Source organism: Stenella coeruleoalba (genome assembly GCF_951394435.1).
Source record: "Stenella coeruleoalba genome assembly, chromosome: 13".
Taxonomy (NCBI): Eukaryota; Metazoa; Chordata; class Mammalia; order Artiodactyla; family Delphinidae; genus Stenella; species Stenella coeruleoalba.
The window spans coordinates 78,738,416-78,755,565 of record NC_137159.1 but is presented as its reverse complement, the minus strand read 5'-3'; the positions used below and the strand labels follow the sequence as shown (position 1 = coordinate 78,755,565).

Sequence of the window (17,150 nt, the reverse complement as noted above, 5' to 3'; positions counted from 1 at the left end):
ATCACGTTAGGCAGGAGTATGACCTCGTTATTATATCTTTATTTTGAGATTAAGGGTGGTTTATGGAGATGCCAAGTTGACAAGGGGTGGCCTTGTGATGGTTAATTTTATGTGTTAACTTGTCTGGGTAAAGTTGGGCCTCATCCAATCAGCTGAAGGCCTTAATAGAACAAAAGGCTGACCTCCAACAAGCAAGAGGAGACTGCCAGCAGACAGCCTTTGGACTTCAACTGCACTATCAGCAACTCCTGGTTCTCCAGTCCGACAGCCCACCCTGTAGATCCTGACCTTGTCCACCTCCATGATGGCATGAGCCAATTTCTTAAAATAAATCTCTTTCTCTACATATACACATCCTATTGGTTTTGTTCCTCTGGAGAACTGTGCCTAATACATGGCCACACCAATTTATCCCCTGCCCCACGTGCTTTTCTTACAATGAAATGTTGACATTCCCCCTTTAAATGGTGGAATCTATGGTCCCCTTTAACCTAGCCGACCTCTGTAACTGCCGCAATTAGTAGAAAGAGGAGGAAGTGACACTGCTTGACCTCTGAAGCTTGGTCATTAAAGACCACAGGGTCCTTGGGATGCTGCTTTTGGAATACAACCACCATGTTGTGAGAAAGCCCAGGCCACACGGAGAGGCCACAGCTGGCCAACCGCCCCAGGTAGGGTTCCTGTGTCATGAGCATCAGTGCGTCACGTGAGTGAAGGAACCTTCAAATGATTCTAACCTCTAGCCTTCAAGTCTTTCAGCTGAGGTACTAGTTACTGAGGAGCAGAGATAAGCCCTTCCTGCTGTGCCCTGTGCAGGGTTCTCACTCCCAGAATCTATGAGCATAATAAATGAAGCTTTTATGCCACTACATTTTGAGGTAATTTTTTATGCAGTCATAGTAACTGGAACATCACTGTTCAGAGAGACACTTGAAGCAGCCTTTACGAATTCCCAGTCTTGCTATTGTCACATCAGGGGAAACTAGATGACCAGGCAGAATACATTTCCACCATATTGAGGATTATTTTCTCCAGGCATTTTGAAGAATTCTTTTTTTTTATGTTGATATCTTTTATTAATTTATTCAGTAAATGTTTACAGAATCCCTCTTTGTACTAGGTGCTACATTAGGGGATTAGGAGATCACAGTGTTTGCTTTCCTGCTGCTTATGAGCTATATCTGAAAGGATTAAAGAAGATCTATATGAGTGACTATAACACAAAACATGGCAATTCGGGATCATAATATAACAGAGACCATACAAAGATTGAAGGAAAATGGATGGTATTGATTCCCTAAAGGAAACTGCTTTCTACCCAGACTGTGAATTTCTTGCTAAGGGTTCTGAGCATGTAGAAGGGATTGGGGAGAGCAAATGTGTCACATATGCTCTGTGCATGTTTTCATTTTAACCTAGGCTAAGTAAACTCAAATTGAAATGTTTCCTATAGGTCTTTGTGTTAAGAGAACCTGAAAATCAAAGAGGATATTCTTTTCAAATGTAGTTTTGTAAAATACAAAAAATTGGAGCAGATAATTTTTCTGATGGCCCTCTTTTTTCTGTTATGACTTCACAAAAGGATACAGAGCTGCAACAAAAGGAACTCAAAGCATATGCCTCAGAGCAATTAAATAGCCTGTTAGATAATCTCTCTCAAATATGAGCTATTTTCAATACACTCTGGATGCTGTCCTATCTATCTATAATCTATCAATCATTTAGCTATATGCCTGATGCACCTGGAGTATGAACAGCAAAGCTGTCATTAACTGTGAAGATTTGGAGAATGGACTTTGCCCGGAATGTCTCTCACCCATCAAATGGAGTTTGCCCACTGGAGTAACATATATATAAAACCTATATTTGTCTTGGAAAAAAGATTTTTGGATTTTCCCTGGCAATTGCATAATTGTTATTTGAACTTCATAATTCTATTATGAAGGCAACTGAAAAAAATATGTCAGGCTTATGATAAAGACTGATTGTTTCAGCTATTAAGAACAAACAAACAGAAATACAAAACCAGAACTCCAGACCAAAATCTTCCGTTTGGCCCTGTGGAACATTGAATTCCACAGGAAGATGGGTTTATCTTCTCCCTGGGTCTGTCAATATGAATAAATCATTTTGAAGAATTCTTCTTTTTTTTTTTTTTTTTTTTTTTGCTGTACGTGGGCCTCTCACTGCCGTGGCCTCTCCCATTGCGGAGCACAGGCTCCAGATGCGCAGGCTCAGCGGCCATGGCTCACAGGCCCAGCCGCTCCGTGGCATACGGGATCCTCCCGGACCGGGGCACGAAGCCATGCCCCCTGCATCGACAGGCGGACTCTCAACCACTGCGCCACCAGGGAAGCCCTTGAAGAATTCTTGACCATCCTTTTTATCAACCCCCTCCTTCTTTAAATATAGCAAGTGGTCTTGTTTCAGTCTGCTTCAGATAAAATTCACAGACCTTGGGGATTTCCCTGGTGGTCCAGTGGTTACAAGTCATCATTCTCACTGCCGAGGACCCAGGCTTGATCCCTGGCCTGGGAACTAAAATCTGACAAGCCGCATGGTGTGGCCAAAAAAAGTAAAGAAAAGGGCTTCCCTGGTGGCGCAGTGGTTGAGAGTCCGCCTGCCGATGCAGGGGACGCAGGTTCGTGCCCCGGTCCGGGAAGATCCCACATGCCGCGGAGCGGCTGGGCCCGTGAGCCATGGCCGCTGAGTCTGCGCGTCCAGAGCCTGTGCCCCGCAACGGGAGAGGCCACAACAGTGAGAGGCCCGCGTACCACACACACACACACAAAAAGTAAAGAAAAAAATCACAGACCTTGTTAACAAGTGATCAGTTTCACAGATAGGAAGGAAGTGCAGTAAAACAAGGACCCGGGGAGAGGGGCTGAGAAAATAAGCCTGCACCCTGGGTGCAGGTGCAAAATGTGTCTCTTTTGCAGGTAATGGAACTCAGGGGTCCTGGCAGATTCTGGGCAGCTGGATTCAGGACATCTGTCTGGCGCAGAGTCTGTTCTTGAACACCCACAACCTTCAGGCCGTGTTCTCCTGCTCAGACTCTAAGTGTGGAGCCATTTCCCCACGAGCCATTGGCGTCGCTGGCAGGAGCTGATCAGCACAGGAGCTGGCGGGCAGGGGGGTCGGAGTGATGTTCATGCCTGCGGGCTACTCAGCACCCAGCGATAAATCATGTCCCTGCCTGGCTTGCTTATAACGAGACCGACGCCGTTAGTAAGATCTCTTTTTCTGTGTTACAGCCCCTCTGAAACTCATCCGCGTGTCCTTTGTTTTCTGCTTCCCATATATCTGGAGTGATTGACTTTATGGCCACTTCTTCAGGGGATAGAGAATTATAGATCTCTGGATTTATGTCCATTTGCTGGGCTCTCTCTGGTCCTTGTACCGTAAGGTGAACACTGGGGCAGCGAGAATGATGTTGCATTCTAATAGATCTGGACCCGTTTCTGACAGCTTATTTTGACAAAAGCATAAAATTCAATGATTGTTGCTCAGCTCAGAAGCTGTAGGAGATTCAGAGGGAAAAAAGAGGATGTTTAAACATGAGCCTTCGCTGTCTCCAGACTGCTTTCTGAGTCAGGTAAACTGTGAAAAACAGGGTAGGCTAAGCCAACTACAAACTTAAGGACAACAGTGGCTGGTCCGGAAGGAACATGATTTACCCCAGAGGATGAACAGGCTTCTTCCTGATGTTGAGGGATTGCCACCTGCTACTTGAACAAATAAGGGGTCTGTTAGGGAAGCAGGGGGGTGTGGAAGGCAGCCTCTAAGCTGGTCCCTAAATGCCTGTGTGTGTGTCTCATGCCTGTGAACAGGCCTCTGTGACCAATGAGATATGGCAGAAGTGGCAGTGTGACATGGATGGCTAGGCTGTAAGAGATATCACCCACTCTGCTTTGTTTACTAGGATCACTGGTTTCGGTGGCAAAGGGGGGTGGTGTAGGGGGCGTCAGCAACCATCTCATGAGAACATTCAGACTGCCCTGGAAGAGGTCCAAGTGGAGGACAGAGGCCTCCTGCTAATTGCCACGCAGTCGTAAGAGCCAGTGACCTTTACAAGCTGATCTTTCCCCACCCCCACCCCGCCCCTGCCCCTAGACTTCAGATGATTGCAAACCTGGCTAGCAGCTGGACTACAACAGCAAGAATGGCTCTGAGAGGACACGCCCAGCCAAGCTGCTCCTGAATTCCTGCTCCACAGAAGTGTGAGCGATAATAAATGTTCACTGTTTTACGTCACTAGATTTTGGGGTCACTGTTCTATAGCAATAGATAGCTAATGGAGGGTATATATAAATTAGGATTAGGTTTGGTCATTTGGGAAAGAAAACCCAAAACAAAGAAGATAGATGTTTATTTCTCGCTCATGTAAGAAATCTAGAGTCACATTTCTGGCTGATATGGTGTTGCTTGGTGCCAGGGACTCAAGCTACTTCTCTCGTACTGTTCTGCCACCCTCAGTACGTGGCTTTCTTCTCATGGTCCAATATGGCTGTTCAAACCCCAGCCATTGCATCCCTGTTCCAGCAAGAGGAAGGAGCAAGAGCAAGAAGGATGCACCAGCTCCATTAAGGGCACTTCTCTTTATATGCCACTGGCCAGAACACAGGCATACGGCCCTGCCACCAGGGGGATTAGGAAGTGGAGTCTTTATTCTGGGAAGCCATACATCTGGCTTAAAGTCAGAAATTTAAGGAAAAAGAGAAATAAACATCGGGGCAAACTAGCAGTATCTGTTAGCCAGGGATTGGCGTAGAGCAGGATTTGCTGCAAGTTGCTAGCTTAGCTGAATCGGAATAATGACTAGGAATTTGCCAAGAAGAGAGGCGTGGTATACAACAGACGGCGGCACACTCTTTGCCATTCCTGGCGTCAAGAGGCAGAGCCTGTTTCTGCTCCTCATGAGTCTGGGCTGTGCTGATCATGTGACTTGTACTGACCAATAAAATCTGCCAGAAGTGACACTGGGCTACTTCCACAGCTGACTTGAGATGCGCAGCCCTGGCTTTCTATTTTGGGGCCCTATCCTCTTGAAACCCAGCTACCACATAGGAAGTCTGTCTTCCCTGGGATTAATCTTGCTGTGAGAAGGTCCAAGTTGGCCGTGTGGAGAAAGCCCAAATTCCAGGCTCACAGAATCATGACCAATAAATTGGTCGTTGTATTCATTTGGGGGTATTACTCAGCAATAGATAAGTGAAACTAACAGGGGAAGGCTATTCTGGGGAGAGGAAACAGCATTGGAAATACACAGTGGTGAGAGGCAACCTGCCGTATGCAAGGAATTCTAATATTCTTTTTTTTTTGGCCGTGCTGCACAGCACCCCAACCAGGGATCGAACATGTGCCCCCTGAAGTGGAAGCACGGAATCCTAACCACTCATCTGCCAGGGAGTCCCCAAGGAATTCTATATAGTTTGACATGCTGGAGGGTAAAATGTCCCCAAGGGTACATGCTGGCAGGAAGCAGGAGGTTAGACTTGGAGGGTCTGGTGTGTGCCGTCCTGAGGAAGATGGAACCAGGAGTCTTACCCACCAAGAGCTGTATCAAAGTGGAGAGGGTGTCCTGATGGAAGGTTGGCCACATCTGCTCACAGCAGGATTCAAGATCCAGAGCAGGTGAGGCCAAGTTCTCTGTTCTCCTAAGACATAGATCTGAGGGCAAACTTCCTGGGGAGCCTTTGAGGAGGGATAAGTTGCAGTTACCTGTGTGGCATGATGAGTGGGTTTGTATTATGTATTGTGAGGAAGGATTTGTGGGGAGCTACTTAATGAAGATATTGCATTTTCTAATTGACTTCTTTTACATTAAAACAACTCTCTCTTGCAGCTTCCCTCTTGGTGGTGGCTGGATCCTTAGGAGCTAGGAACAAGGGCCCAGAAGGAGCCGGGATAGGGACTGGGGAGTGTGGCTGGGTGCCAATGAAAGGACAAAGTAAACAACCTGATTTGAATTATATTCCCTGGGCTGGGTTCAGGCTCACTTCCTCCATTACATATGGCACATTTCATCTTCATTTTTGGTTGTGAGGAAATGACCATAGGGCTGTTTTTGTTTTTTAATTCAAGTGATTTTTTTTTTTTTTTTTGGCCATACCACTTGGCATGTGGGATCTTAGTTCCCTGCCCAGGGATCGAATCTGTGCCCCCTGCAGTGGAAGCATGGCGTCCTAACCACTGGACCGCCATTCCTCAAGGGTTGTTTTTGAAGGTGTCTTCATGACTCAAGCCAAGGTCGCCTCCATCTTGGAGCCACGATAGGTTTCTTATTGCTCTATTCTAGAACATTTGAAAAAATTTTCGGAGTGATTCATTACACAAAATCTATACTGATGAATGTCTCATCTCCTTTCTTTTCTGTACCTGTTGGGTATGTGTCGGGTGGTGAGCCAGAGAGAATTAACAGTGGTTCAACTACGTAATGCATTCTCCAGCCACAAGAGCTCTTGAGGCAGACAGAGCTGGGCTGGTAGCTCACCACCACCATCAAGGATCCAATCTCCTCCTATTTCCTGCTTCAATAGCCTTAGCATGAAGCTTTCATCTTCAAGGCTCATCACTGCCTTTCCAGGTACCATGTCCATATTCCAGAGCACAAAGGGTATCTTCCAGTCAGATCTTTCCTTTTTTTTTTTTTCTTTAAGGAAATCCTCTGTGTACTCTCAAGGGCCTGGGTATCTCAAGGACCTATTTCGTAGGCCTGACTTTGTAGCTGCAAATCCATCCGGTCTGCAGTGGCCTAGGAAGTACAGCTTACTTGAAAATTCAACACATAACACACATCTCTCTGGGTGTATGGATAATACAGCAAAATTCCTCCATATGTGATTGGCTATGGGTCCAAAAGGTCCAATTACCCAACCCAGTAAGATACTGGGTTATTTTGAGGTTATGGAAGTAAATGTCCAGGGAAAAGTGCCAGCTGGGAGTTTTACGTCCCTTTCAACCTTTACCGGGATCAACTGCAGTTTGGCGCCACCTAGTGGTGGTTGTCTTCCTACCTAATGATTTATGTAGGTGGGTTTCTGGAGCCAGGCAAGGATTACAGGACTGTCTCCCTGGATAGTATGTGCCCATTTAATCAGCCTGCTTTGGGCAGAATGGACCAGCAGGATACTGGACTGGGGACACCCATCATTTATCTCTTGGTTGGATGAAGGGGTTGCCTGCCACTTCTTTGCTTGGCCTTGTCCTACCTGCCGAAGAGGGGAGCCAATCACATTATATCCCAAGTCACATTATTGAAGGTATTATATCTCTCTCGTATTATATTTACTAAATAAGCTAAACTTGATAGGGGATGAGCAGAAAACATTATCTGTTACCTTGAAACCCTCTCTAGAGACTATTTCTTCCTCTGACCTAGACGGAGTCTCCAGCCTCTTCCAGAGTTTTTCTGGTCACTCCCAGGTAACGAAATGTTGCCTGGCTATTTTCATCACAATTATAGTCTCATTTCTGTAATTAAACTATTGGGTCCAGTGTCATGATCATAACTCACAACTTTAACCAAAATGACAGCAGCTTCCTCCCTCCCCAGTTTAGCAATGTGGTGAAGGATGCAGTCCGTCTCTTTTCTGCTCTCCCCTCTACCATTAGCTGTTGTTTCCGACCCTTGGGGAGGAGGAGACCCACCCTTATTTGGCTGGTGCCTTTGTGATCTGAATCTGGCGCTCTCTGGCTCAATAATGCCCAAGGTCGATTTTTTTTAGCTCAGGGGTACTTTTTGTTGGTTTCTTGGAGATTCTTCTGCTGGTATCCTCCAAATGCAACTTCCATGAAGCAGGTGATGTCTGTCCTCTGGTTAAAAGGTATGAATAAAACAGGGTCCTTTGGGGGTCTGTCTGCTGCATCATTTAGCTTCTCCAGGCAGCTTTCTTGGGCACATTCTCCCCCCCCCCTTTTTTTTTTGGCTGCATGGCATGTGGGATCCCGACTAGGGATCGAACCTGCGCCCCCTGCATTGGAAGTGTGGAGTCTTAACCGATGGACCACCAGGGAAGTCCTGGGCATGTTCCCTTTGAAGAGAGCTTCAAGTCCACTCTCCACAGGTCTAGTCAGCCCTGGGTTTCCCCACAGTTGTTGGAAGAGTGGTCTGCTCCTACAGCTGGCTTCTCTTCCCTCTGGCTCTTTTCCTGCCCTGCTGCCTTGAGGCCTTCTAGTCACAGTTTCTCATAGCATGCCTTTTGCTTCCCAAACTCCTGAGATCAAGAGTTCTCTGAGTAGTCCCCTGGAAAATGCTTTGTCCCTTGAGAGAGGAAAAATATGGCGTATGTGGCATCTATTCAGAACTGCTACATTGCCTAACTCTCAGGGGGTATCACATATAAATTTATACAAAATATAATGAGAATATAGACTATAATGTGAATGGTGCCCCCTGGAGGTGCGAAGCTGCAGGCAGGCCTGAGTGATTGTCCTTGTTGGAACTTTAGGTGAATCCTATTACATTTAATAGTATAATAATAGAGCTAACACATACATTGTTACCACGTGCTGTGCACTGTTGTAGGTGCTTTACCTATTTTATTCAAGCCTCATACCAATCCTTCAAGATAGGTACTATTATTCATGGTTATTTCACAAATGAGTAAACTGAAGCCCAGACTTGTTCAAGGTTACACAGCTAGCAAATGGCAGGGCTAGAATTCAAACGCAGGGAGTATGGCTCCAAAAGTTGTAGTTCTAAGTCCATCGAAAACATCTTGCCTGAGGGTTTGACCTTTGTCATGTCATTCTGGGGCAGGCTACACATGAGGTACAGCATGGACCCTGAAGTTAGGCGGATGTGGCTCAGAGACCACGCTGCCATTCAGTAGCTATATATGGCTTTAGATAAGTTACTTAATTTTCCTGAAACTTAGTATCTTCGTCTAAAGATGCTAATACAAGCTGACAGAGTTGTTGGCAGGATTAAACATTCGTTTACTTTTCCTATCTTTCTGCAAAGAGAAGAGTCAAACTGTAAGGACGTCAAATAAATGTGAAATTATCAATACTCCATCAAACACCGGGGAAGGGAGGCTGGGAGACCGAAATCGGTCAAAAGTATTTAGTAAATGACTGTTGGGTGCCAGGCGCTCACTAGCGCTGGTTTTCTGGGCGATGAATTCGGTACGTTCTCTCCAGGTCATTCACACACCACAAAGCCCTGCTTATCTTTGAGAGCCTGCGGGGTCTGAGCGAGGCAGGAGAGATGGCACAGTTTTGCTGTCTGGGCCATTGTGTGACCCTCATCACGTAACGTCTGCTTCCTTGCATGTGCAAAAGTGCTCCTGATGACACGTAGCATGCTCTACATAAAAGGTAACTCTGAGTCCGTCTAATGATGACGGGTCCTGGCTACTTAGGAAAAGCAAGGGGCAGCTGAACTGGGTCCGCGCCGAGGAGTCCGCGGCGGGTCTCTTCTTTGGTCGGAACAGTTCTTTTGGAGCTGGGTCCTTGCCGGGACTTGGAAAGCAGCACACTCGGGCCGGGGGAGGGGGCCGGAAGCGCCGGCCGCTACCGCGCCGCGTGTCCTTTCGGAGGGAGGGAGCGCGAGCTGAGACGCGGAGGACTGGGCGAAGATGGCGGCTTTCTCCGGTGCGTCTGCGGAGCTGGGGCTGGAGCGGGCGGCCCGATGCACGCCTCGGCCCTGGGCCGGCTGGAGGGGAGCCTTTGGGGCGGGGGCGCACAGGTGCCGCGCGGGACAGGAGGGAGCTGTCCAAAGCTGTCCCCTCGGTCCCCGCACTGCGGGCTGATCAGTGGCGGTGCGAGAGGCCCGATCGGTGCGCCTCGGTGTTGCAGGGAGAGCCTTTCCCTCCAGGTGCTGGCCGGGCCGGGCCTCCCCGTGCTCGCTCTCTTCTTTCTCTCCTTCCAGCCACCCTTCACTCGGCTGTCCTGCTGGGACACCCGGGGCTGCGAGAACGATGCGGTGGCGTTGCTGCGGCCGCTCTCGGAGCCCCGGCCTCTTGCTCTTTGACGTGGCAGTGGTGCTCAGGAACCCTTTTCTGTCCGCGCCCGATAGGGGCTTGGCCTGGTCGAGAAGCAGCAGGGCGCGGGGAGGGGTCAGTTGGAAATGACCATCCTGCATCTATTTTTTTTGAGGCCCTTCCAAAACTAAAAGTTCCAGGCACAAACCTGATATTTATTTGTGGTTAAGGTCTATTATATCAACAGTAACGTTGAATATCTAAGCCAAAGGGAAAGCATTTTCGTCCGCGTACACACCAGCTCATCACAGATTTTGAAAATCGTTGTTTATTTGCTGATGATGCCCTCCGTTATTCCAAACAGGAATTTTAGGTGGCTTACCTAAGCCGACAGTTGTTTTTCTCTTTTCGTTTATCATCCTTCCTTTATACATCCACAGTTTTACAAGTTGCAGTAAGCCTTATAGACTAAAAGTCGTACATATGTTATCCAGCAATAAATGTATCAACTTAGGCCTACTATCTTTTAATATTGTTAATCTATTAAGATGACTTCAGATATAACAGAGTATTGTACTTTCTTCATTTTTCTCCTATTAGAACATTAGGAATTCCAAGTTTTTAGTCGTGAGAGAGGATTTCCGATTGTTTTAGTTGCATTTCATAATAGGCAAGGGGAAATCTGCTCAGACTGGGAGCTGTTTTTGTTTCCCCAGCTCTCTCCTCAAACAAGATTTCAGAGCCAAGGTGTGCAGAGCAGTTCCAGGTTGTCATTTGATAGGTTCACTTCTTTGGGAGTCATGCACAGATTTCAGGAATATTAGAGTAAAGGACTAGAAGAGTCTGTGATGTGAAATAGAGACAAAAGTGGAATTAAAGAGCATGAATATTCCTATTTTTCTTCTGAGCGTTAAAAATGTTCTGTTTAAAGAATACATGGTTTCAAAGCAAACCTGCAGAAAACATGACCAGAATGGAACAAGAAATTGCCTGGAATTTGCTGAAAACTGTCTGTGGTTGCTGCTTGCAATATAATAGTTTCACAAGCAGCTTCTGCTTGCAGTATTCTGTATGAAGCATATTGAAGACCATCACTCCCTTTTTTTAAGCAATTTGCGTTGTAGGAGAGAGAATACACGTAGACTTGAATGGGGGCAATTTTTAAAAAGGTCAGCTTGGATATACAACTTTTGATCTTGAGTAGTTTTGCAATCTGTGGATTTTTCTGAAGAGATTTAGGGGTAGGAGAGCCTGCCTTTCTGAAAAAGATTTTTACCCTTTCCCATGTCATCAATGTTTATATTAACTAGTTTACTATACAAAATGTTAGTGTTGTATCTATTGTTACTTGCTAGTATGTGTCTTCTCACCTGATACAAAGAAAAAGATTTTTACCCTTTCCCATGTCATCAATGTTTATATTAACTAGTTTACTATACAAAATGTTAGTGTTGTATCTATTGTTAATTGCTAGTATGTGTTTTCTCACCTGATACAAAGAAAAAGCTACTGTTGCAGTGGATTGTAGCTTTTTGTGTTTTTTTTTGCGGTACGCGGGCCTCTCACTGTTGTGGCCTCTCCCGTTGCGGAGCACAGGCTCCGGACGCGCAGGCTCCGGACGCGCAGGCTCAGCGGCCATGGCTCCCGGGCCCAGCCGCTCCGGGGCATGTGGGATCTTTCCGTATCGGGGCATGAACCCGCGTCTCCTGCATCGGCAGGCGGACTTTCAACCACTGCGCCACCGGGGAAGCCCAGATTGTAGTTTTATTTTATGCCTTTTCACAAATGATTACAAGAAATACAAAATTTCCAAATAGGTTATCTCTGGGGCTTGGGTATATTTGAGTGTTGTTCATTTTTTAATAGAAATATATACTTTTGTAAAGATAACAATAATAAAAGCTACATTTTAAAAATGCAGGCTTAAAAGAAAGATCACTTATTTTGAAAGGAGATTTAAGTAATACAACTCACTGTTCCATGTATACCCTCTACAGTTCATTTGAGAAGTGATAAAATTTCAAAATCCAATCAGAAATAACCCGATCTATTCATTTAGGATTCACTTTGATGTAAATTACTTAAACATGTGAACAATTAAGAACAGAGTAGTTCTTCAGCTGACATTTCCAGTTAACCCAAGTTCTCACCAGCAGCCCCTCCCTTTTCAGTTTGCCAGAGTTTTGATTATGACTGCCTGTAAATGTGGGCTCTCTCTACTTACCTATTCATTTTTCTCAGATCGCCGAGGGTATTCGCATGGTCCTCAAAGAGTCAAGGCACATGATTTCCACATTATCTCTAGGTGAAACAACCATGGTACTGGTCTAGAACTTTCCAACTCTGGCAGATTTTTCACCAGTCATAGGGAGGAAACACTCACTGGTGGATGCTATGTACTGAGTGATAACTGTGTGCCGGATGCATTCATATGATTATCTGTAATCGTCCCATATTCCTACAACATAAGCAATATTAGCTCCATTTTGTGTGACGAAATAGCTTTATAGCTTGCCCAAGGTCACATTGCTAGTGAGAGCTTGAACTTGAACTCGTCTTTCTCCAAAATTTATACTCAACAGATACTATGTAACTGAGCTATGCTTCAAACCTGTTTCCCCACTGAACAGTAACTTTAAGAGCAATATGATTGAAGTTTAGTCTGTGTAGTTTTTAAAATGAAGTTTTGTTTGCAGAGATGGGTGTTATGCCTGAAATTGCTCAAGCTGTGGAGGAGATGGATTGGCTGTAAGTACCTCCATCTTGAAAAGCTTAAATGTACCTGTGACGACAATGTTTTTCAATTTAAATAGTGGTTAGTGTTTTTAGCAAATATTTTTGGGCCCAGTTGGGTAAGTGAAATTCAGTTTTTTCCTGTGATTCTTTAAATCATAGAGTTTCCTTTCTAAACGTTGATATATTTTTAGCTGAAAAAGATTGGTAGTGTTTACCAAATAAAATTCTCTTTTAGGTTTATAGTTTAACATGACGTAATTAGCTTAGGTGATTTTTTTTTTAATTAACTAAAATTCTTCAAAATATGATTCTTTTAGTCTCCCGACTGATATCCAGGCTGAGTCCATCCCACTGATCCTAGGAGGAGGTGATGTCCTTATGGTATGTTTAAATGTGGTGAGGCCGTTGGAAGCTGGGGAAACACAATTCTGGGGCTGTTATGACCCACTTTAAGAACTCCATAGGCTTAAAAATGGTATTTTCACCAAATTAATTTTATTTATTCACAAACATTTAAGCTACCTATGCTGCATTCAAAGTAATTAGGTAGAAGTTGTGGGGAACACAAAGGTGAATAAAATGCAGTCTTTGCCCTTCAGAAGCTTCAACCCAGTAGCACAGTAAGACATGTACATGGATAAATGTCATACAAGGGAAAATGTGGCACCTGCCTGAGAGATGCAAAGTATGAAAAGATTCAGGTGGGGTCCAGTTACCCTTCTGCTTGAGGAATCATAAAGGACTCTGCTTGGAAGAAGTAGATTTTGGACAAGGGAAGATAAAGGAGAAATGCTCTCTAGGTAGAGAGCACATCAACAAAAACCGTGAATAGGAGAATGCAGGATATGATCCCAGAGTAATTCACTTCGATGGTAGCATAAAATACGTGTGTCTGGGGTGGAGAGTGTAACTTGAGATAAGATGAGAAGTATACAGTGGGTCAGATTACTTGTGCCCTTTCTTCAGTGTCATGCTAAAGAAGTTGGGTGTTCGTTGGCAGTGTGGATCATTGCAAGTGTTTAACTAGGGATGTGTTGCACAGTTAGAATTGTGTTTTTATGAAGACTGCTTTGATAGCAGCTTGTAGTGTAGCTCTAAGACATGAGATACTGTTAGGATACTTTTATAATAATCTTGGTTAGAATAATAAGGGTTTAGATTTGAATGGTAGCAATGGGAAAAGAAAAGGGAGAACAGATTCTTGAGGGAATGGAAGAGGAATGGCAAGATTGGCAATAAAGTTGAATGAGGAAATCTTAATAATCTGGAGACACTGTGGAAATAAAGGTAGCTTGTGAATTGTTAAAGATTTCTACATGGTATCACATTAATTTGATTTCCTTAACTGACAACTTAAACTTTTTTTTTCTTTTTCATTTAGGCTGCAGAAACAGGAAGTGGAAAAACTGGTGTAAGTAATAAACTTAAATTGACTTACTTTTTAAGAGTTGATTTTATTTTTCATGAATTTATTTTATTTATTTATTTTTGGCCACTTTGGGTTTTCGTTGCTGCACGCGGGCTTTCTCTAGTTGCAGTGAGCAGGGGCTACTCTTTGTTGCGGTGCACGGGCTGCTCATTGCAGTGGCTTCTCTTGTTGCAGAGCACGGGTTCTAGGTACGCGGGCTTCAGTCGTTGTGGCACGCGGGCTTAGTAGTTGTGGCTCGCGGGCTGTAGAGCACAGGCTCAGTAGTTGCGGCTCATGGGCTTAGTCGCTCTACAGCATGTGGGATCTTCCTGGACCAAGGCTCGAACCTGTGTCCCCTGCATTGGCAGGCGGATTCTTAAGCACTGCACCACCAGGGAAGCCGGTAAGAGTTGATTTTTAAAGCAACTTAGAACAGTGGCTTTTACTTTGAAGTATTTAATCAAGTACCCTCCTTCCAAAATGTAAAAAGTGGTTGCTTGCCACAGAGAACAATATTTTTGTTGCCAGCTCATTCTGAAATAAGATTTATAAGAGTATGGCTTTAAGAATATAGTTTAAAACTGGTCTTGGAGGAAGAGTTACAGTATCTTTAGTATTTATACTCACTTCTGAATTTTAATGCAGTGGCTCTAGTAATAAAGAAGTTGCAAATAGAGGTTGATCTCTTGCTGGCCTAGACTAGAGAAACGGTTTGTCAGAATAATATTTACCCTTTTTAGTTTAGTTCATTCTGTGGGTCCCGATTGTTTATTGTTTTGGGCTATCAGCTGGTTCTTATTTCCTTCATTCAGTCAACTCTTGTTATCTTACTGGTATTTTGGGTTTGGGCAAATTGGAGCAGTGCTCAGGAATGTGTGTCATTATTTAAGGTGCGTGCATGATTTTTGTAATTTATATTGATTATTGAACTGTCACTGATATCTGAATGCTAATATAGAGAACTCTTGTTTATTTGCTAGGCTTTCAGTATTCCAGTTATCCAGATAGTTTATGAAACTCTGAAAGACCAACAAGAAGGCAAAAAAGGAAAAGCGACAATTAAAACTGGTGCTTCAGGTAATTTTTGCATATTATTAATTTCCTTTTGTATAAATTAGTAATTCTCATTCCTTGCATTTACAGATGTGAAGTTTTTTTTTAATAAATTAATTTTATTTATTTATTTTTGGCTCCGTTGGGTCTTCGTTGCTGTGTGCGCGCTTCCTCTAGGTGGGGCGAGCTACTCTTTTGTTGCAGTGCATGGGCTTCTCACTGCGGTGGCTTCTCTTGTTGCGGAGCATGAGCTCTAGGTGCGCAGGCTCAGTAGTTGTGGCTCAAGGGGTTAGTTGCTCCATTGCATGTGGGATCTTCCCAGACCAGGGCTTGAACCTGTGTCCCCTGCATTGGCAGGCGGATTCTTAACCACTGCACCACCAGGGAAGCCCCAGATGTGAAATTTGAGTGTGCATTTTTATTGTCAATATCCGGGGGATGGTATTGTCATTTGGTGCCCTGGAAACCAGGGATGCTAAATGTCATCCTAAATGTCATCCTATTTAGAGCATAAACACTGAAAGATTGTCCCTCCTGAGATACTAACAGTGTTGTCTTTGAGAAAACACTGACATTTTAGAAATTATATTTAGTTATTTTAATCTTTTTCTTAGCCTGATAACTTTATGCATAATATTGAAGATAAATTGGTACAGTATTTTACAAAGGCATTAAGGAAAGATTTTACAAATAGTTGATAGAGTATAAACCCATGGTGGTAGGAAATATTGCCTTCTACAGGGAAAAGAGGCATACATTTTCCTTTAACATAAGAAAGAAGGAGCCCAGGAGGCTGAAATGTAAAGTGTACATTTTAAAGTCAGTTTCTTATTTTCAGTCCTATCTCCAGGGAGACTGGTCCTGTTTGTGCCATGAACAATCTTACATTAGTTTTCTCATCTTTAAATTTTGTTGCTTTTATTAAATGCTTTGTGAATTCCATTCTATCTTGAGTAATCTATGGTTTTGTTATATTTTAAGTCACTTTTGTTTCATGATACAAAATAGGATTGTGACAAAATTGCAGGCTTAAGTGGAGTGAGCTGGCATATCAACATTTTCTTCTCAGTAGTTGAAAGTAACAATGTTACATAGTTTGTAGAATCAACTCATTTATAAATGAATTGTGAGATAATGGATATGAACTATTTAGACTATTAGTCTGTTTAAAAATAGTCTCAGAATTTGTAGCAACTATAAACCATCATTTATCAGAGAGAGTGATGAAAGAGAAGGATCCTATCTGCTTCCACAGAAGGATAACCAGAATGGTTGCAGTTCCAAAAATCATGTCCTATTAGGAGTAAGGAAGCTAGATATTTAAACATGGAGAAACAAATAAAAAAGGGAGGTGGTATAATTGTTAAATCATTGTTGGGACCTGGAGAGAGAATAATTGTTCTAGAAAATACTGTTTAATTCCTAGTAGCTTGATTGAGCCCACAATGGATAGAGACCCTCAAGAGAACGTTACTTCTCCATCATTCCAGGTGTTTAAGCAGATGATAGATATCATTTGACCAGAAAAAATCTAGAAAAGATTTCTACCTTGGGTGGAAATTGGGCTTGAAAACACATAGCATTCTCTTTAGCTATTGTGATTCTTTGCTTATCCAGACTCTTAAGATGTTTTAGAAAAGGAAAATGCCGATCCCATAAAAGTGAGGAGGAAAAGATTTTGTGACTTATGAATTATTTAAAATAAAGGACTTGCTTTTCTTTTAATAATGATAAAGTGATAATTAGATTCTGATATGTTGGTGGGTTATTTTCGTTATGATTGAAGTCACCAGAACTTCATTTTATTAATGCTTTCATAGTTATGACAAAGATCAGTGCCATCTAATAAAAAGGCACTGAAGCACGTGAGCAGAAGAGGTTGCCCTGGATGGGCCAGTGACTATTATTTTTGGCTTGTTTCAGTTTTCAGTTTCAGTTTTGCCTTTAATAAAAACAGCGGCAATTTTAATCGTACATTCCAAATAGTGTGTGAAACCATATTGGAACTAGAGGAGTTAAGATACCAT

At 43.6% G+C, this 17,150-nt stretch overlaps 1 protein-coding gene across 1 annotated transcript in view; it reads left to right on the top strand.

Moving 5' to 3' along the window:
- Nucleotides 1-9,522: 9,522 nt before the first annotated feature.
- Nucleotides 9,523-17,150, top strand: part of DDX1 (DEAD-box helicase 1) — a 34,234-nt gene continuing 26,606 nt past the window's right edge. The window contains exons 1-5 of the mRNA XM_079940562.1: nucleotides 9,523-9,597; nucleotides 12,623-12,674; nucleotides 12,980-13,043; nucleotides 14,044-14,073; nucleotides 15,051-15,147. Of these exons, the coding sequence (XP_079796688.1) occupies nucleotides 9,582-9,597; nucleotides 12,623-12,674; nucleotides 12,980-13,043; nucleotides 14,044-14,073; nucleotides 15,051-15,147 (259 nt within the window). The 5' untranslated portion in view covers nucleotides 9,523-9,581. The remainder of the gene's footprint in view (nucleotides 9,598-12,622; nucleotides 12,675-12,979; nucleotides 13,044-14,043; nucleotides 14,074-15,050; nucleotides 15,148-17,150) is intronic.